The 22,103-nt window shown below is 40.2% G+C and overlaps 1 protein-coding gene across 2 annotated transcripts in view; it reads right to left on the minus strand.

The window, feature by feature from the left end:
- The window catches only part of si:ch73-267c23.10 (serine incorporator 1), a 44,235-nt gene extending 36,311 nt beyond the window's left edge, over positions 1–7,924 (minus strand). For both annotated transcript variants that reach the window (XM_061069385.1, XM_061069383.1), the window contains exons 1-2: positions 7,687–7,924; positions 2,512–2,673 (exon numbers count right to left, since the gene is read on the minus strand). In XM_061069385.1, the coding sequence (XP_060925368.1) occupies positions 2,512–2,673; positions 7,687–7,725 (201 nt within the window). In that variant the 5' untranslated portion in view covers positions 7,726–7,924. The remainder of the gene's footprint in view (positions 1–2,511; positions 2,674–7,686) is intronic.
- Between the last annotated feature and the right edge of the window lie 14,179 nt (positions 7,925–22,103).

Here is a 22,103-nt window from a genome sequence, read left to right on the forward strand (position 1 = left end):
TGACCTATCTTTAGACTTAGTAAAAAAACAAAAAAACATAACATTCATCTATAGTGCTTGTGCGATGTCATCAAAGTGTCCGCAAGCCATGACATTCGAATTGAAACAAGGTCATTTCCACTAGAGGTGTGCATCTTAGCTAGCCTCACGTTTCGATTGCAATTTCGCATTCAATGATTAGATTCACAAAAATGCATCAATGCATCTCGATGCATTTCAATGCATTAAATGTATCACATCTACAATTTTCTTTATTACTGCATCTGGCACGATTAATACAATCACTCAGACAAACATGACTCACATGTTTTTATTTAGAAAGTGCTTTAAAAAGTATTATAGACTGTTAAAGTTATAACAATTGTGACGTATTTTACGAAATAAGGTCTTCAATTCAAAAATCAGACTACAACAGTAAGTGTATGACAGAGGTCAGTGCTCTCCGCACTGACTCATTCAATTTAGAATTTTGTGCTGTACCTAAAGCTTAAAAGGACAATCTTTGATACCCTGCATGGCTCCCCCTGGCCCTCCTTAGCAGCAGCACTGCAATCAGGCTCATTACTCCGCAGGTCAACAAGTGACTCTGTGATGTTTTCTAATCAACTGATTTCTATAAATACCTGCTGGATTAATATTTATGTTACTGGATAAACGGGTAGCAGCTTCTTCTGCAACAATGAAGTTAAAACATTGCGTTACGTCTTAACCCTGATGTCCTGGCTGTGCACGTCACGTTACGTTGTAATCTGCGGAAAGAAATTCTGTGGGTAGGAGTGTGTGTGTGTCTGCTCATCTCTGTCCCTCTTCATATGAGATGATAATGAATCGATGATGTCGGATCTTGACTATGGATCGTTCCAATCACTTTAACCCTGATGTCCTGTCTGTGCTCATCACGTTACGTCTCGTGTTGTGTAGCTGGCTTAAACAGGTGTCTCATAAACTCTAGAGAATCAAACAAACACAAAGTAAACGTCAGTCCTGTACGTGTCTTAATAACTTGTGATCAGTGATGGTGTTCATTTTTAAAATGTAAAGTAAGCACAGGTCAGAGTGGGAGTGAGGAGGAAGCTCCATTGAACTTAGCGGAAAACATGAAACAATTATGTTCGGTCTCTGCCACTGCATGAAAAGAAGAGTTTGTGTTTGTGTGCCGTGAATTTCCAGTTAACGGCTGTTCACAGGAATCTGCAGGCAGCACAGAAAACTGTCAGGAATTGACGCGGGGTACCAGTTTCTGGCAGTTTTACAAGCTTTGGAATGTTGGGAGGTGACCCCCCTGCTCCTAAGCCTAGGGGAGGCTTTCACATGCAAATGACAATGCTCTGAGCTTTACAAATGCAAACCAGGATAGTTTCCCTCAGTGCAGATAACACCTTTTGACGGGTCAATTACTAATTTTTGGAAAAAGAGAATAGAAAAAAAACCATGAGAATTTGAAAACAGATATCGCTCCGCCTCTTATGACTAAATTCTACAGTGAAACTTAAATTCATCATTATGAGCGATTGATTATTTACAGTATTTGTGTAGATTATTTGTGATCCCAGAATCCGAGTGGAAAGGAATACACACACTCCGCTGCTGTGTGTGTCTCTGTCTCTCTCTGTCTCTCTTTCTCTCTCTCTGACTCGCTACAGTTTTAAAAGTTGATTTGTTGTCGTCACAATATCAACACTGATCATCACATAATGATCGATACTCTGTCTCTCTCTCACACACACACACACACACAGTATGACCGGACACTCCATATAAAAATGTATATGGAGCTGGAGGAGATGGCGGCGCGCACTGTTGGGTTTTGTTGGAGCAGCTCACAGCGCGAATGGTAGAGACGTAGTAAATTACTGACTGAGCCGCAAAAACTGTAAAAATAACTCTCTATTGCCCAAACATGTTAAAAGACCCCACATAAACACTGTAGGTGATCTTAGTGGAGCTGTGCATGACTCCCCCGGGGTCTGCCCCGGACCTGTTGGTGCTGCGGCTGGGATGTGCGCCTTCTCTCGGCTGTGGAGCTGTCCGTGGTCTTTGGGTCCTTAGCCAGGGACTGTTTATGTTTATTTATCGCAAGTCGTATCATCATCGCAATATTCAACAAGGATATCGTATATCGCATGTTTCCTAATATCGTTCTGCCCTTGTGGAAATTATGCTGTTTTAAATATCGGGGCTTACGGACACTCGTATGACACCACACCAGCAGTAAGGAGGCAGTATTGACGTCTGAAGATTCACTAAGTTCACTAAATCCCAGTCATCCCATTTTACCCCTGAAACTCCAAAAGTGTTTGTGGACTCAAAGACTTCACCCACCCCTCCATCGGCATAGGGGTGAGTAGATGATGAATTTCATTTTTCTGTGAACTATCCCTTTAAGTTACATCCAGAACAATTGTATGATTTTGATACAGCAGTTTCTAAACATCACCACATGCTGTTAACATCCTGCAGATTGAATGAGACAACAGTAGAGACAATAGAGAGAGAGAGATCCCTTCATACCCTTCTGAGCTGCTCGCCCACTCCTGGGGACAGCATGATGCAAGCGACAATGGTCCCCAGCAGCAAGATGAAGGCATAGATGACTCTGGTAACAGTGGAGTTTCTACTGCTTGGGCAGCAGCTGCATATCAGACATGTTGCACTGCTGCACAGGCATGGCACCTGGGAACAAACAAAATCATACATTTCGGAATTTAGGAGGAGACATATTTTGTGACTGAAGCTTAAACAATTATAGTAAAAACTCAAGAATACATACGACATGAATACGACAATTACACATCTGACGTGACTTAATTGTGCATAATTGTTGCTCACTAGTTTCTACAGGGAACCAATCTTACAGGTAACCATTGACTGTGACAGTGCACGGAAACTGATGATAGAACATCCCCATAAGTGTGACCATTTTTGGAGGAACTCCATATGATCACAAGATCTTCATTATGTCACAACTCAGACTGTCTTTCCTGAAGTCATAGGAAATGGTGAACAAAGGGCTGATCCACTCAATGCACTGCTTAATGATGTTTCTAAGACCAAATATACGATCAATGCATCCGCTGTCCCTTCTGAAACTGGCCTGTACCTTTCTCACCCTCTAGTCAATAGTAGTATCAATTCTGTCAAGGAGAACTCCGCAAAAGACTTGGATGGAATGAAAAGCAGAGTCGATGCAATGCGCAACTGACTGTGAGTTCTGCGTGAGCCTTGATTCATCACTACAAGATTGGTTCGACAGTGGAATATATAACAAAATCTGCCAAAGGAGACTACTCTCTGGAAACAATCTCACTTTTGCCAAAGCTTTTAAGATCGCTCTCAAAATGGAGCTGGCTGACAGGAGAAGGATGGAGAGTGAAAATGTTGGGGCGGCAAGCGTTCATAAGTTGAGGCCGCAGGGAACAAAAAACTTTTACAGCCACAAAGGGAAAGATCTTCATGCAAACTGCATGTGGCTGTGTGGACATATTGGGCTCTACGTCAGATTCATCAGCCAGAGAACAAAGCAATTTCTCCATAGCAAAGTTTTAGTTTTTTTGAGTTTGGGCACTCAAGTTTGATGACGTCAAGATATTTCGTTTGTTCACTCTGCTAAACCTCTTTCAATTCAATTTAATTCGTATAGTGCTATATCATAACATATATTATCTTAAGGCACTACAATTTTGATGGGAATCAGTTAGGTCAGGAAACAGGAGAGGTGTGCATGTGATTCAGATACAAACCTTTCCGAAAGCCATGTATGTCCACTATCATTCTCACAGACTGAATTTGGTACTCTATGAGGTGTGTTAGCACATCCTGGGCATGTTAGCACATTCTTTTTCTCTCTCCACATTTGCCAAAGTGCTTGTTCATTGTGTGAATTGTTGTTTTTTTCTATAACTTTTAAGGTATTGACCTTGTATGCAAAGAGCCTTGAGATAATGTATATTATAGTTTGGTACTATACAAATAAATTAAATTGAATTGAATGACAGGCAGCAGCAGACACGCAAGGTTTATGACGTAAAATGCCATCCCCACACCAAATTGTAAAGTGCTTTGAGTGGTCATGATGAAAGCAGCAATCAAACTAAAGTTGAGGCGCGGTCTCTGTCTGCTCCCAAATGCAAAAAAAGTTTGAATTCTTTACTCATCCCACTTGGAAAAGTCACAAATTATTTACAAAGCCCAAACTGTCAGTATCTCAGTGTATTGACCTAATTGAGGGACTTAAAGAGAATTTTGCTCGGTTTACAGTGTGATTTTGAACAAGTAAAAGCTAACAGAGGAGCTGATAAAGTGAAATTAAATCCTGAGACAGGATATTATATCTTGCAGACTCGCAAGATCTGTGGTAGGTCGTAACCATCTGGTTCAAACGTGCACAGTTTTGTGATTCTCTCCCCCAACCCCACAATTGCAGGTGCAGCCTGTTGAGCTCTCATTATGTTATGGAAAGGACCCACTGGCTGTGATTGCAAACTGTATAGTACTGGTATTTATTTGAGTACCTGCTACTTTAAACATGGATATACAGTTGTGTTACCATAAACCTCACAAAGGCTGTAGCTATTTAAAAGTCAATTTAAAGACCTTCAGGTGATGGGCAGTAGGTAGGCTCCCTCTCTCCATCTCCCTATCTCTCTCTCTCACGCACACACACGGCAGGAATGTAATGTGGTCTTGCTGTCATCGATGCACAACTCCCTCAGAAGTGTGTAAATTCCAGCTAAAACAACATGGAAGTTATTCACTTGTAACATTCATATTGAGATGTAGATTATAGTAATAATTATTTGACAGCTCTATTGCCTAATGACTAACACCAGGGATGTTTTATTAAGCCTCAACAGGTAAAATTTCCACAGATGCATGGAAAATACTTTTTGCACTATATAAAACTCTCTCTCTCTCTCTCTCTCTCTCTCTCTCTCTCTCTCTAACACACACAGACACACTGATAAGGTGGTGTTAAGCGATACAGAGGATCAGATATAGTCAACAAGTTAATACCTAGCCAGACAAGGTCGGCTTAGTACCAGCACAGACTAGGACATGGTAATATGTGCCAGATAACAGCACATGGCCAGCTTGACCAAGCTTAAGACCAACACAAACCATGATAATATGTTCATTAGTGTAAAAGTGACAGAGGCATGGTCTTTATTTTGCTTGAACATTACAGTACCTTGGATAATCCTTTACGCAAGAGTAGAGCCAAGCAAACCACATTGCTGTAATTATTAGTAATTTATTAAATTGATGACAATTTCCATAATATAATAATCACGTATATATTATAAAATCCCCAAATATTTGCTGGTCATAGCTTGAAAATGTATAGATCTGTTTGTTTCCTCTATTTCAAAATCACTGCAAATTCAGAATTGGTTATGTTTGTTTAAATATTTGATTATTGCAAAACTTGTGACAAGTGTGATTATTTTTAATCGTTTGTATAAATTGTTAGGTTGTTTAATTCGGAATTGAACAGGTAAACAACAACCGAATAAAGCACTTGTACTGCCCAGCAGCCTAAGCCTATTATCCTCTCGTGGTAATTGTTTATATAAAATGGATCCTCTCCCATATGTTGGATTATCTACTCGTATGCTCTCCTCCTGCAGTAAATATACCTGCTGTTATCATCATCTGAATCCATTATTTTGAAGGTATTTCTGATTATGGTCATTTCAAGACACTGCACAAGGCAACAAAGCCGAGTTAATCCAATTAATCATGTGTTAGCAGATGACCAAGTCTGTTATGATCAACTATTTACATTGCAGTGGCCTCTATGATTTCCATTATGAGACACACAACACCTTTGTTTTGTGTTTGTTAGAAACTACAATGGCATTAGAGCACATACCCCCACCTGGGTACCAATAGTAACATAAAATTCCATCAAGCTGTACCAAAATAAACACACTTATAGAAATCAGTCCCCTAAATATAAATTGTTTATTTAATAAGGATCCTTAAAATGATTTCCTGGCAAATCCATTAAAATGTCAATAAAACGCAATTTTTCGCAAAGTTGAAAGGTTGTGGATCCACCTCCGGATCCAGAACATTTTAGGAATTCTTCTTTTGGTCAAATACGACACTTACACATAATTTCAGTTTAGCGTTTTGCTGCAAACTAACTAACAACAGATGAAATCACAACACTTGGCGTATGTGATCATTTTTAGATGAGATATGTGGATTGAGAAATTTGATCAAGTAAGGTATCATTTATTAATGCGCGTCTATTTGCGCTGATTCGGTGAATATGCTTGGAGTGGCCAAAAAGATCTGCCTTGTTTTAGAGCGACAATTTATCACTTCTTCTCTGCCCATTCAGTCTTTGAACGGTTAGATACTGGTCACGCGGTGTAACTTGCTACATCGCTGTGTTCTATCACCATCTCTTTAATGATATATAAATGACTTGTGAGCTCAGTGAGGACTCCACCGCTTCAGTAGCGGGTAAAAGTTAGCAGCAGGTTGGATATTCGCCGGATATTCAGTTTTGCAATCGTTTGGCAAGTACTACAGCAATCAGAATGAAAAAATTTAGTTTTATTGATTTTTGGTGAATATTTGAAACTATTAATTGCATCCTCATTCGCTATAATGCAAAATTTCAACAAATAATGACCCGTAGTAAGTAAAAGCCAACCATTGGCAAGTACTACAGCAATCAGATTGAAAAAATTTAGTTTTATTGATTTTTGGTGAATATTTGAAACTATTAATTGCATCCTCATTCGCTATAATGCAAAATTTCAACAAATAATGACCCGTAGTAAGTAAAAGCCAACCATTGGCAAGTACTACAGCAATCAGAATGAAAAAATTTAGTTTTATTGATTTTTGGTGAATATTTGAAACGATTAATTACATCCTCATTCGCTATAATGCAAAATTTCAACAAATAATGACCCGTAGTAAGTAAAAGCCAACCATCGGCAAGTACTACAGCAATCAGAATGCGAAAATGTATTTCCATTGATTTTTGGTGAATATTTGAAACTATTCATTGCATCCTCATTCGCTATAATGTGGGGTGTAATTTGTAGACGGTCCCTAAAACAGACAGCAGCCAGGACGTTGATTTAAGAGCTTTTCTCGCACAGATATCGATAGGAGCAACATGTCACTGTGATTTTTGTTGATACGGTGTCCTATGCTGTCCTCAACAAACTACAGCCGTAATGAAATGCAATTGGGTTGATTGATTAAGCTGATTGCGGGGTAAATGAAAACCGAATATCCAGCGAATATCGAACCTGCGGCTGACTTTTACCCGCTATCTTCAGTAACTAACGGGACGTTTGGTGAAATGACATCAATACGGAAACTGTGTAAAGTGACGGTGGTGACCGAACTAAGCAGTGAGCGAAAGGCAAATGATCAAAACGCCGGTTATTAGAATATGGTCGTTTCCGTTCTTCCCACAAATATACAAACAGTCGGGCAATGAATACAAAGCAATTCATCAATTTAGTATGACGAATGTAATCATTGTTCTGTGAATACGTCAACATCGAACAAGAGTCACTAAATGGTGTACGCAACGTTCTGCTCTATCTTAGCCCAAAAGCAAGGGCAGTATTGGGACTTAAAACACAAGGTATAAGACTAACATCAATGGCGGCTGTTGATAACACAGTTTATTTTCACAATATCAGAACTTACACAACTGGCGAATGTCAAGGTTCCCAGAACAGCTCCCATGGCTGCCCAGTTTCAGACCACACGTTTGTAGAAACAGTCCGTAAATCCGTGTACTTGCTTCCGATAATTTTGTGTCTCTCGAGGTTAGGTTTAAAACACAGCTGAAATTATGGGCTGGACACAGGAGTTTAGTCTGAAATCCTCATTATGCCCGGGCAACACTGCCTGCGTGAGCAGTGCATGACGCCTGCGCCACGGGTCTGCTTCTTGTCAGGGGCGTCTGTTGTTCACACGGGCCTCTTGTCAGCGCTGAGCTGCAATTGGGTGTGACTGATATGACTAATATGTTTGATCACGCAGCAAGTGTGGCTTCTTCATTATACCTTTAGATTTACTGAAGTGCTGTTATTTGTTCATTATCAGAGGTCTGTTTCAATCTCATCAGATCATAGTCCACAACTTTTCAAATTAAAGCTGCAATTCCGCTAAGTGTAAAGCATTGGATGCAACAACAACGTGAACGTTATGCTTTTACTTTGAAGACAAATTGCCAAACAAGAAGTGATTCTGTGAATACTTTCAATTGACGGAGATCTGCGCCTGTGCTGTATAAAGCTGCTTCCAGACATGCACTGGACACTAGAGATGCGTTTCTCCGCAGGGACTGTATGTGTGAACAGGGAAACCTATAGTTCCATAGTTCAATAATAGTGAAAATTAAAGAAACTAAACAAAAAGCTAGAACCGTACATGAGCTACATAAGCACTCTTCGTCTGCCCAAAATGAGCTAAATAATCACTGTATACATTTTCAAAGAGACTTAGGGACTTTTTTTGTGCAATAGAGATGGACAACATACAAAAAAACGTTTTTTTAATCACAATAGTTCATTTTACATCAATAAATTAGTCCTAATGTGCTGCGTGGAGATGGATGCATAAAAAATGGTTATTATACCTGCCAATGAATCCTTATTTCGGCAGGGTGCTATTTTTTTTTTCTCCCATCGGTTGTGCCAATGAATCAAAAGCCAAACATAACATTAACAACACTTCTTGTACCCGTTTCAAAATAAAAGCTCTCAAGCTGTTCTGTTGACTGATTCCATTAATTTGTTTTTTTAACAGTTTTATTCTAAAATATTTGAGGAGATGCACGGCTTCATACTGTAAAGTACTGGTATTTATTTCAGTATCAAGGTCCAGTTTAATACAAGGAAACACATTAGTCACACCAGAAACCGCACAAAGGTTGTAGTTATATGCTGTTAAAAGTTATTGAAGAGAACTTCAGATGATGGGCAGTAGTCTCTGTCACAAACCTTTCATAAAGGATTGATGACATAAAGCCCGACCTCTATGACCAACGCTGGTGGCATGAACAACAGACAACCGCAACATACAGCGTTTACGCGACGCAACCACAGCCAGTTTGTTCAGGGCCTGACAGTTCCCCTTCTTTTTTGCTTGTAGCACCTACTGGAAACTAAGCAAGACTGAAACATGCAGTGAACAGAGAGGGGTGAAATATAAAGGCTATCCTTACAATTTTGCTAAAAACATTAACTAACTAATAATAATAACAATAACAGTGTTCTCTGAGGGCCCCTCTCTGTGCTGGGCCCATGGAAGTTTCCTAACTTTACCCCGCCTTAAGGCTGATTGTTGCATCTGTGTCAGAGCTATGCCGTAGGTCAATCCAGCTCTTACCTCCTTTCAGTTACATTACATTACATTTCATTTAGCTGACCCTTTTATCCAAAGTGACTTACAATAAGTGCATTCAGCCATGAGGGTACAAACGCAGAACAACAACAATCAAGAAAGTACACTTTTCTTCAAGAAAGCCAAGCTACAAAGTGCTATAGGTAAGTGCTACTAAATGGCTCCTTTTTTTTATTATATTTTATTTCTTTCTTTTTATTCAAGGTATAGTCGGAAGAGGTGTGTTTTTAGTTTGCGGCTTAAGATGTGTTGACTTTATGCTGTCCTGATGTTGTTTGGGAGCTCATTAAACCATTTAGGAGCCAGGAGAGCAAACAGTCATGATTTTGTTGCGTGTTTAGCTTGCAGTGAGAGAGCAACAAGCCGATTGGCAGATGCAGAGCGGAGTGAATGGGCTGGGGTGCAAGGTTTGACCATGTCCTGGATGTAGACTGGTAGCACGGTACACAAGTACCAATGTTTTGAAACGGATGCAGGTAGCCACTGGTAACCAGTGAAGGGAGCGGAGGAGCAGAGTAGTGTGAGCGAGTTAAATTCAGGATTGGTTTTAAGATTCTTTTAGTAGCTATCCAAGCTCAACATGGGCTGGCCCCTAATTACATTTCACTGCTCTTGACTCCCTACAATCCAAATCGCAACCTGAGATTGGCCAGCCTGTCCTTGTTAGCTGTCCCTAGGTCAAGGCTGGTTACTCAGGGTTGTTATGGAAGTTTTCTGGAAGCTGGTGAAAGGAGAACTCGGGCAGCAGCTGATGTCTTGTGCAGAGGGTTTTAATGTAGACTTGATGCATCAAGGATACCAGAAGGTGGAACAATATACAAGTGCTAACAGAGTCACATGAGCAATTGTTACCCCCAAGTCTGAAGATGTCTCCCACAGCATCCCCATATATTTCCCTATACTTGCTTCACCCATTCCAACAGCACATCCAAGAATGGCTAGAATTGCTGTCACTCTCTATGTTACATGTAGGCGTTTGCATCCTATTGGATAGTTAAGCCTAAAGTAAGCATAACTAAATCACATTGTGTCCTTGCGTCTTGCCACTGGGGAAATACGCAAGAGTTAGTGAGAGTTGAAGTTAGTGCCTCTCTGTCTGCCGCATCTGAGTTAGATACATTAATGGTCAAATATGAGGATGGTCCAGTATACTCTCCGTTTAGGCTCGCCAAATCACACAAACAGAACAGACAACCTGGCATAAACGAGGGGATCACAGGGTTTAAATACACAAGGGAGGGGAGACAATTGGACAAGGGTGCAACACATTAGGGAGTAGCAGGTAACTACAGGGTCTTCATCAATGAGCTGGGGTAGCGGAGGGGTCTGGAGGAGGAAACCAGTGGGCTCTACCTGGCTGGCCTGATTCTTGACTAAAATGTAATCTAATGCAGCACATTTCACAAATCTTCTGTCACCTTAAGTATGCCCAGTCCATCCTTTCTTACAGAACCTGTTCCCACTCTCCCTGATGACCTGCTGACCCCACCCCACATCACAAGAAAAACAACAAACCAGAACATCACAAAACTGTCAACACATAATTGCTGTAAAACAATACAACATGTGCAAATATTAATCAAATAACCCAAAACTGTCAATCTAGGGAGATAAAGCCTAGCGAAAAAGGTGGAGAAAGCACCCTTTTTCACATTGAGTTATACATTTGAAAGAAGGAACATACACTGCTCAAATTTTTTTATTTAATAAACAAATTATTCAATTAAAAAAAAATCATTTTTTAATGTATTATTTGTTGAGAGCAAATGAAAAAGCAATTTTCAATGAAAACCAAAATCTGTCAGTGTGAACCTGCTCTCATCAGTTAAGGGAACAGGGCACCAGTCGGATCTGTAAATGCTGGTGTTGTCTCTCTCTCAATCGAGCTGCACGTTGCTGGGCTGTGAACACAGGCCCCACAAGAGGACGTCCGGCCCTCTTGCCACCCTCATAGAGTCTGTTGCTCACAGTTTGATCAGAAACATGCACACCAGTGGCCTGCTGTAGATCATTTTGTGGAGCTCTGTCACTGCTCCTCCTGTTCCTCCTCGCACAAAGGAGCCGATACCGGTCCTGCTGCTGTGTTGATGCATTTCTCCGGCCCCATCCAACTCTCCTCGTGTAACAGCCAATCTCCTGGTATCTCCCCCATGCTCTTGAGACTGTGCTGGGAGACACAGAAAACCTTCTTGTGACCACACGTATGGATGTGCCATCCTGGAGGAACTGGACGACCTGTGCAACCTGACTGGGCTGCAGGTACCGCCTCATGCTACCAGTAGTGACAAGGACACTAGCAAAATAAAAAAATTGAAAATAATCAGTCAGGAAGGATAAGGAGAGAGCAATTGTCTGTGGTCACCACATGCACACTTTGTAGCATAACTGAAAGTCAATGAATTGATGGATTATTGTCAGTAATGGTCGAGTATCTGAGGAGAAATATTATATATCAAGCAGTCTTGTTGTGATCCTAGTCCATGGTCAGCAGCCACCATGAACATAATCCACAATCAAGCACGGATGCCAAAGTCATTGTTCACTGCCGACATCAGGATTCACCATCAGCTGCCACCTCAATTGTGGTCCACCACCACTATCAGATGCCCACACGATACAGGACCCGCCATTATTATCACAATATGCCAGCGCGATACAGGATCCACCGTTATGTTCACGATCTCTGATAGGCGATCCACAGATCATAATCCACGCTGTTGCCGCATACGCGGCCCTGGATCTGCGGACGATAAAGCATTGGGACTCCGGGGAGGAAGACAAGTCAGTAACATGTATTGATGAGATATTAATTTCTTTAATGTGATAAGGATGGAGAAGAGGAAGGATAAGCTGGGAAGAGAAGCTCCGTGTGTCATGTGTCCCCCGAAATTGTAGAATAGCATAACTTAGAGCAGGTCTAAGACAAGCCTGGACCGGCTCTTACTATAAGCTTTATCGTAAAGAAAGGTTTTAAGCCTTCTCTTAAACAAACATATGGTGTCTGCCTCTCAAACTGAAAGTGGGAGATGATTCCACAGGAGAGGAGCTTGATAGCTGAAAGCTCTGGCCCCTACTCTACTTTTAGAGACTTTTGGGAAGACGAGTAGGCATGAATTCTGGGAGCGCAGTGCCCTAGTGTGTTAAGGTACTATCAGCTCTTTAAGGTATAATGGTGCCATATTATTAAGGACCTTGAAGATGAGGAGGAGAATTTTAAATTCTATTCTAGATATAACTTGAAGCCAGTGTAGTGAAGCTAATACAGGAGAAATGTGGTCTCTCTTCTTGGTTCTTGTCAGGACACATGCTGCAGCATTTGGACAAGCTGCAGAGTCTTTAACGACTTACTGCTGGAGCCTAATAATAATGAATCACATAATCCAGTCTGGATGTAACAAAGGCGTGGACTCGTTCAACTGCATCTTTATGAGAAAGGACATTTTTTAGATATTATGCAAGTAGAAGAAGGTGGTCCTCAAATTTATTTTAAGTGAGAATTAAAGGACAAATCGGGATGGAAGATCACTCCCCTGTTCCTGACTGTTTCATTGGAAGCAAGGGCAATGTCGTCTAGTGCAGCTACAATATATCATTAGATAATGTACCTCTAAGGTGTTTAGGAACAAGTATTAGAACCTCTGTTTTATCTGAGTTTAATAAGAGAAAATTGCGGGTCATCCAGGTCTTCATGTCTTGAGACATGCTTGGAGCATAGTTAATTGATTAGATTGTTCAGGTATTATTGACACGTATAAACTACACAAGAGTAATTCTACAGCTCTACTTCTTACAATAGAATGGCAAAAGCCAATAAGATGTTGTTTAAAGTTACCTAGTGTTCATCATGTGAGCACAGGGTAGTATAGGCACACAGGTAACCATCATGGAAACAATATGCCTAAAGATTCTTTTTTTGCTGAACATACATTTCATCATAAAGTAAATTAGAAGAGCAGCGTAGTATGCATCACATTTCAATTGCAGGCATAATCACAGTTAATGTGTTGAGAAAAAATAAAAATAAAAAAATAAATAATAATAACATGATTTTTCCAATTTATAAAATTGCAAATCTGTGGATATTGGAATTGTCACATTATACAGTAAGTAAATTGTCTCTTGTCTCAAACACACTTTCCAGTCCGTGACAGGTTTTAAGACTAAGAACTCACCTCTGAGCTTTAACACTGCAATGAACATTGACTTGATATCTATAAGATCTGCAGGAAATCTCCATCTTCATTACATAAATTACACACACAATAGAAAGCACTTCGCAACGAGTCACGGTTTGCCCCTGTGGTGCATTTCCTTTTTTTTCTCTTCTTTTTTTTCTGTTTGCCTACAGATTCTTTAACACTGGAGCTTGACTAAATTCTTTTCCATGTCCCTCTAATACAAATAGTGCACATGCATATAGGTGAGAGGTACCTCAACCTTTATTGAAACACAGCTCTGCACGTAAGAAGTAAAAAGAACAGATTTCCATTCCAACAAATGGCATTAATTATGTGTACAACCAAGGTCCGTATATTCTGTTTAGATAGGGGGAAGTCATTCATGGAGTTTCTGTCAGGATGAACAAATGACTAAATTAAAATCATCAAGACCTGGATTGTAAACTTAAAAAAAATAAAGCAATTCCTTTAAAATCCGAACAAAACCCTAACAGCCCATCACCATGTGCTCATATTCAGTTCAAAATTTAAACCCAGCTAAAATATTAATAAAGTAGTGATGTTAAGGTGGTGGTCATACTTTCAAGCAGTTAACCAAAGTAAATCATGGCCTGTGTTGAGATGTGTAGACATCTTTATAAGTGTGAACTTTTTTTCTAACAATGAAGCATTAAAACAGAAAGAAACAATCAGCTGTGGAGCTTATACAATCCAATACTTTATAACCACACAAAAAGAAAACTGCACACATCTAACAGATGCTAAAATGACAATAAACAAAAAAGCAGTTGCAGGTTTCATTTCTGTCTTTGTTGGAAAAATTCAACAATGTCTCAGTAAAGAAAAAACAGACTGAAATGATTCAGGGTCCCAGCTGAATTCAAAACATGATACACTATTACACACTCATTCAGAAGAAGTCCTCAGACTTCAAAAGAACAATCAACTGATTAACAACATTTAACAATGGTCTTTCACATCACATTTGTTATCCCTGAAATCCTGTTGCCATTTCCGACATCATATCTATAGTGAAATCGGTGGAATTTTTCTTAATTAACGAAGTGCACTGAAGCGCAGCGTGTGCGTGTTGGTGCTTTGGTATCTGTCCGTCTCCGTCTTGCTGGTAACTTACTGTGGCACTCGACGTTTTGAGGGACCAATAAGATGAAGTTTTAGTTGAACTAGTGACAAGTTGCCAGCAACGCCACCCCAGGAATTTCACCTGGAGAGTTAGATTAACCTTAAAGTTAAAGCACACAAGTTCACTACTAATGAAAGCTTGAGACTGGGTCCAGCGTACAATTTCAATTCCTTTTAATTAATATATATATAATCTTTAAACATGACTTCACAATAAAATGTGTTCAACTTAAACAAACTCAATAAATGCAAACAAAAGAAAACTAACGGAGAAATTAAATCAAAAGTAATGGAGATTTATCCAAACTGATAAATCCAAATAATTAAGTAAAGCAATTTAGCCAAACTAAAATAACTAAGAAAACGAATTAAACCAAAAACATGCAAAGCAAACCACAACAAACAAAAGAAAACTAACAGAGAAATTAAATCAAAAGTAATGGAGATTTATCCAAACTGATAAATCCAAATAATTAAGTAAAGCAATTTAGCCAAACCAAAATAACTAAGGAAACGAATTAAACCAAAAACATGCAAAGCAAACCACAACACACAAATAATATCATCAATAAGATCAGTTAGAAGTCGGTCAAAAACATGCAGAGCAAACCACCACACACAAATAATATCATCAATAAGATCAGTTAGAAGTCGGTCAAAAACATGCAGAGCAAACCACCACACACAAATAATATCATCAATAAGATCAGTTAAAAGTCGGTTAACTGAATAGATTAAGATGAGACTAAAGATGAGGCAGCAGTCACCATACTCGGTGGCAGGTACAGCACAGTAGGAGATGCAGAGTAGGATGGATGTGTTGGCTATATAAGCCAGTGGGCAAAACAGCAGCCGGCCAACAGCAGCGTGAAGAGGGGGGGGGGAAACGTGCTGGCAGAAACCGCACACACACACGTCAACCCTGCCATAGAAAAATACATTTATTCTAGAGGCTGAACAACAACTGTGGTAACTTGAGTTAGCGTCATCTTATCCACATACCGTCAGGAGTTGAATGAACATCAAAGGAGAGGAAGGGGATCACTTGCGTCGAGCAGCACAATTACGTGCACTCGATCGATCAGCTGATCACTCCCCGCTGCAACCGGCAGAGGAGGAAAACACTCGCATGCCCTACAATTGGGGCCGATACGGGAGAAGGAAGACCCGGCCAATGAACTGCCTGAGGGATAGAAGCCAATGTTGAGGACTTGTGCAAAGTTTAGAAGGTACACAGACGCAAACAACTACTACATACCAAACAACGGCGAGCTGCACGACTCAGCTGAAAAGGCGATCAGGAGAGGCGGCCAGGTGCGGTGATAACAGGAGGCGGGGCAGTCTGTAGCCCCAAGGCAAGAGGGCTCCCAGTGCACAACCACTCACCTTTATAGACAGCGCAACCAACCGTGATAGGCCGGTACTGCAGCACTAATTAAAGGCGCATCCTGCTACATTACCACGCAATAAAGGCTCCAGTATGCTACTCCGAATCCGTTACGGACGTACCCGACGGACACTTTTTAATTTATAGTTCTCCGAAAGGCTGTTGGTGCTGACAACAATTCACCGCCAGAACAGTGGTTGGCGCAGTGGAAGACGAGCTTAGAGAAGCCTACCTCATGAGTTCTCAGAAGAAGTCCACGTTGTTTATTTACCTCCCCCCGGCTTTCCTCACACACAGTGTACGATGGCAACTACATAAAATAAAGTGACAACCAGTGGGTCAAAATGCTGATGTTATCGTTTCTAAGCGCAGCGCTTCCCCGGTCTTGTTTCCGAACTGTGTTGCTATTTCCACAGCTTGAAGCTACATGGAGGCAGCTAGCCTTAAGCTTCCACACACAGTCAGCAGGGACTCCCGATACTAACTACTACCCAGTGTTTGCTTCTAACCTGTCGGTATTTGAGAAACAGTGTCATGATAGAGGAGTGGAATTAAAGTCGTGACAGCGGGTTGTTGCGCTGTTACCGCCGCAGTTAGCATGGTGGCTAGCCCGCTAGCGGCGTTATGAAAATTCGTTATAACCGTATGTGACCGTACACACATGCCGTTAGTGCCACCGTCAGCCGGACAACTACGCTGGCTTAACACACTTGTCACATTAATCGTAGAATCGTAGTTGTGTTTGGGTTTATTGTGATATAGGGAAGTACGGGAAGTTTGAGGTCCGGAAATGATGTCGTTCCGAAATGCTGTTGTTAGTGGACCAATCACAGCCAAGGGCTACCTGTAGTTGTTAGCGGACCAATCACAGCCAAGGGCTATCTGTACGCTCTCCGCCATGCCGACGTGTAGTTAGAAAAATCAGATGTGCACGAACAGCTCTCCGAGGTGCTCGGAGAGAGTGTTCCACGGCGGAGAGGGCGGTCCTATCTGTCCGTGTCAGTCAAAACGGAGAAGCATATATCGGCCTTAATTAATTCGAGGCAGCGTATTAACAATTCGTTAATTCCGTTAAATAAAAAAATATACCGATGTCACCAGAGGCCTTACCACAGGGCCTCCGTAGTGAGGCTCCGTAGCCACACTTTCAAGGCTGATCCGTGAAAATACTGTCTGACGTCCAACCGGTCAGTAGCGCAAAAAAGGTTGGGGACCACTGATTTATATGACAGGCAGCCAGAGTCCATGTCAGCAGCAAAGAATTGGGCTAAATTGAAATTGGGAATATCTGTCAGGTAAACTACTTCATAAACATAACATCCACCCTGTCAGGCCTCTAGGTAAGGATGTGTTTATACTTTCAATTATCTACTGGCTAATATGCCTTTTAAAGTGGGACATTAGAAATTCTGCCATACTGTTTATAAAAAGAAAACTATCAATTTAATTTAAAAGTATGGTTGGCATCTGGGAATTTAAGGCAATGCTGTGAATCTATGAAGTTATTATTAAGACAATATTCAATATACATTTTTTTGTCTTCTTTGATTTTTTTAGTTTGACTTTATCCAATATGACACGTACCATGACAGAGGGTTTTATACAAACTGTTCACTTGTTTTAACTGACAATGAATCATATGTAGCGTACATCTGTGTAAACCAAGTTGTCTGGAGAAATATAAACAGGAAGAGGGACTGTGTTTACTGTTGTCATCAGGTAAAACTGTCAAATCTCTCTGGGGCCACACATTGTACTGATGCTTACCAGATCACTGTTGTAACAACAACCTATCAACTCAAAATTCACTAAAATAAAACAGCTACTGTCAGCATATGAAACATCAAAAACAAAACCAGAGTTATTTTTTATAAGTTTTATAAAAAATACGGAAAATAAAAAAATATGGTTTCCAGTAGTTCTATTAAAGTGCTAGCCATGTGGAGGCCCAAATCCCTGTGAACACACACATTCACAAACATACACTAGCTCCTTTTTAGAATGAAGCTGCTCCTGATTCGACATAGTGCCACTGTCCCCTGTTTTCTGAATGTCTCCAGATGTCTAAATAATGATTTGGTTACATCAGATGAAGTGTCCTACTAGTAGATGCAATGTTTCATTTTATTAGAATATTAAAGTTAGGACAATCTATCAGAACTGACAAATGGCCTAGTTGTCAACAACTTTGCAACAAAAATAATCCCATTCAGCATCAAATATGCAGGTTTCAAGGCCGCCCAAACTAAGACAGGGACAAAGATAACAATGTGGATGATGTTGATGATGTTGATCTGTGTACTGCTGGCCGAGTACTCACTGCATGCTCCAGCTGTGTCTGAGCTTCAAACATCTGTTATAAAACCAAACACTAACTCCATGCATGAGCCTCTTTTGCACATGACCTTATTCAAGGTAACTTCTTTATAATTTTGATTTCATTTCACATGGATTTGGTTTTCGGCAGTCACAATGACTCCCTCCAAAGTGTCATTTGCCTCGTTCAACATGACACTGTTTAAATTCAGATGCATTCTCATTGTTTCTTTAATTCATCAAATCACTAACAAGGTGATCCCAACAATGAAGCAAAACACTGTTGGTATAGTTGTGGTATGAACTCTGAAAATCTCTTGAGTAAAATAATTCTTAGTACGATTTATTTATTATATGTAGTTATCATTCTTGGTGTGGACAGCCATTTACCACTTTCTTTTTCAGGCTTTATATCAACACAGGGAGACCCTCACTGCTCTAGAAGCTCCAGGTAGCAACACGTGTCTGCAGGGACAAGAGAAAAATAAGAGTTTGAGAGTTTGTCTGCATGTGAGACCCGGTATTCACAAGATGCAGGGTCTCTTATGGAAATGTCTGGAATTGCTGAGAAAAAACTAAATCTGATAGCACCCTCTTGTGTAATATGATTGGGTAGGGGAGAAATCCGCATGTTTAATCTGATTACTACAATGCATGTTAACACTGTCTGGTTTCCTCCAAAACCTGATATCTTGGAATATTTCCAGTGAAATGTGTGCATTGACAACGTAATGTGTAAATTAATTCCTGGACCAGACATGAAATGTGTTTGTCAATCTGGTCAGTGTAATGCAGCAGCAGAAGCTGATCAAACAAGATGGTTTGATTTGCAAAGGACAAATAATTAAATATGTAATATACCACTTGGCAGCAAAAGCCAAGGAAATAAGTAGCCAGCTTTTAAAATGTGATCAACAGCACCAATTTGCTGTTGTGGGTGAACCATTTTGTCATGCACCATTTTGTCATGCTGAGCCACATAGACCTCAAGCTGATCCATTCCCTCTGTGGCTAAGGATCACCAAGTGTCCTGAGTTGGTGTCTGCGATACATTACAAAAGACACATTACATAACATATTAAATATTCCATTGTTAAAACATTTAGAAAGATTGAGTGTATTCCACGACGTGTGTACCTGTTTGACTGTAAAGGCGTGCTGTACGCTGTCTTTAACCCTGTGAATACTCTTCAATTTAATCAAAACCTTATGAAATATTGAGCACGAGGTATTGCACATCTTTTGTTCCAGTCCATAACCTAGACAGTCATCATGTCCGTGCAGGCTGTTACAAACATTTATTTTACAGTACGTCGACATGAACCAAATACCCTTCAGTACTTCCTTTCATCCCATCAATGCCTGTTGGTTTAACATTAATACCTGTTTTTATAACTGTTTTAGTATCAGGTTGTGCTCACCTAACAAGTCAAATTAACAACAATGCAATCAGTGTATGTAATGCTATTGATTGATTATCTTGGATGTACAATATTAAGTTAGAAACCGCAATCAACCTCCTCTGCCCATAAACTTTGTGTTAATGGCAGTCCTGGAGAGGAAGGAGTTGACCATTTCCACCTCCTCTCCCAGCTCTCCCACCTCCTGGTGGAACCATCTCCGCCCTGATTGCCTCATCCCCATTGTATGTCATTTTAGGACGATACCACGCAGCCCAATAGTGTAAGGCAGACAAACTCAAGGAATTGTATCGGGGCCGCTATAAAATATCTTATGTCTTATCTTAAATGGCCGCATAGTGAACGATGAACTGAACGAATCAGTTTTCAAATGATGAACGTGAACTGGAGCCACGTTCTCTCAATTTTTTTAATCATCATATTCATATCAGACCATCATGTGAAATACCAGAAGCGAGACAAAGTGTGTGTGTGTGTGGGTGCAGTCACGCGCGCCTCCACTCACTCTCTAAGAGACACACGCAGTGAGATCAGAGTTCGTTCACGTGAAGCAGCCGGTGAGTGACTTTTTAGAACAGTGAAACACAGAGTTTCTCTGGTCACAGCTGCTCAGGGATCAGCACCGCAGCGTCATGATTAGAGCAGAAGCTGCACTTGGTTTGTACCGAGCTGGAGTTTCTGTGTCCTCCTCCACTTTGCTCTCACTGGAACTAATAAACTCTCATCACTGGTTATCAGGACCTGATCAGTACATGAAGTTACTTAGTGTTTGTTTGAATCGCTCCAGAATTTATGACGCTTAATTTAAACGCTAACAGTCAGGACTCGCTGTTTAAGTGACCGGAGTGACACGCATATAAGGTTTACTTCGCTTATAATGGAAGGTATCAGTCGAACAAGGAGGCAACATCTCAATTATTTATTTTCCTCCACTTGTCATCTCACCACGCAGCACAGAACCACTTCCATTAGAAACCCTTCACAACACAAGTCCCAACAGACACACTGCTTATAACAGGAAACGCACACCAACCTTCCACAATAAAGCAAGTAAATATAATAGCTTACACATACAATATCCGACACCAACGATTCATAACTATACAAATGATCGGAAGTTTGTCATCTAAATCATCCAAATAAAAAATGGAACAAATGATTGTGAACTAGTTCATTTTTGGAACCATGAACTTAAACATTTTCAAAAATGAATTATCAACGTGAACTAGTTCATTTTAAATGTCAACTGCAGGATAAGCAAGTAATTTGCATCTCTTTCCGTAGATATTGTAGTCAGCCTTAAGCAGTAACAGTTCCTGATGTGTTTTTAACTGTACAAAATATTGGTTTTCTCTAGGGTTTTCATTTTTGAATATGGACTTCTTAGTTTTTGATGAATGTTTTAAGCTAGGGGAGCTAAAACCTAGAATTTGCCCTCTTACGAAAACTTTAAAAGCCTCCCATCGAATACTGGCTGAGGTCTGTTTTGTTTAATTAAAAAAACATATCTATTTGTTTGCCAATGGCCTCTATAAAATCAGGGTCCTGTAGCCAATTCATATGGAACATCTCTATGTAACAATTAGTATGTAACAGATATCGGAGCATGATCTGGTATTAAAATGCTTACATAATGGCAATCCTTGATTTTTGTATCTAATCTGTCTTTATACGGGAAATACATTTATTATTGAATATGTTTTATGTCTGCTGGAGTTACAAGAAAATTCCATTTTATTTGGGTTGAAAATAGCCAAGCACGTGACATCATTGCTCCCCAGCTGGGCAGTCAGTTACTATATGACTATAGTCATGTGTGATCACCTTTTAACCAAAGCACACATGCTGGTATACAGTTATTCAGCAGAGGTCAGCAGGTTCCTGTGTGTTCAGTACTCTTTTTGGGTGTAGTTGTTACGGATATCATGGCCATTTACCAAACCATCCGTCATGTCTTGGCAAAATATCAGATTACCAAAAGTTAATTCTAAAAAAGTGTAGATCAATAAGTGATTCAGAGGTCAGGTTCGAACACCGACTCATATCTGCAGCGGATTGAATACGCAACTTTCAAGACTTCCAAACCATTACACTCAGGTCATATCTTAAAACGGTTTTAGTATGAATGATGATTGAAAAGCACGCTTGAAGATGTTGCAATGCTGGCTCTGTCAACTTAACCGTTTAAGGAAACCACACAACTAGAGCCCTCAAGTGTAAATTGTTGTTCCCATAAATATGTTAAAAAAAGGTTTAAAACAGGCACAA

This window comes from Limanda limanda, chromosome 4 (assembly GCF_963576545.1).
Source record: "Limanda limanda chromosome 4, fLimLim1.1, whole genome shotgun sequence".
Lineage (NCBI taxonomy): Eukaryota > Metazoa > Chordata > Actinopteri > Pleuronectiformes > Pleuronectidae > Limanda > Limanda limanda.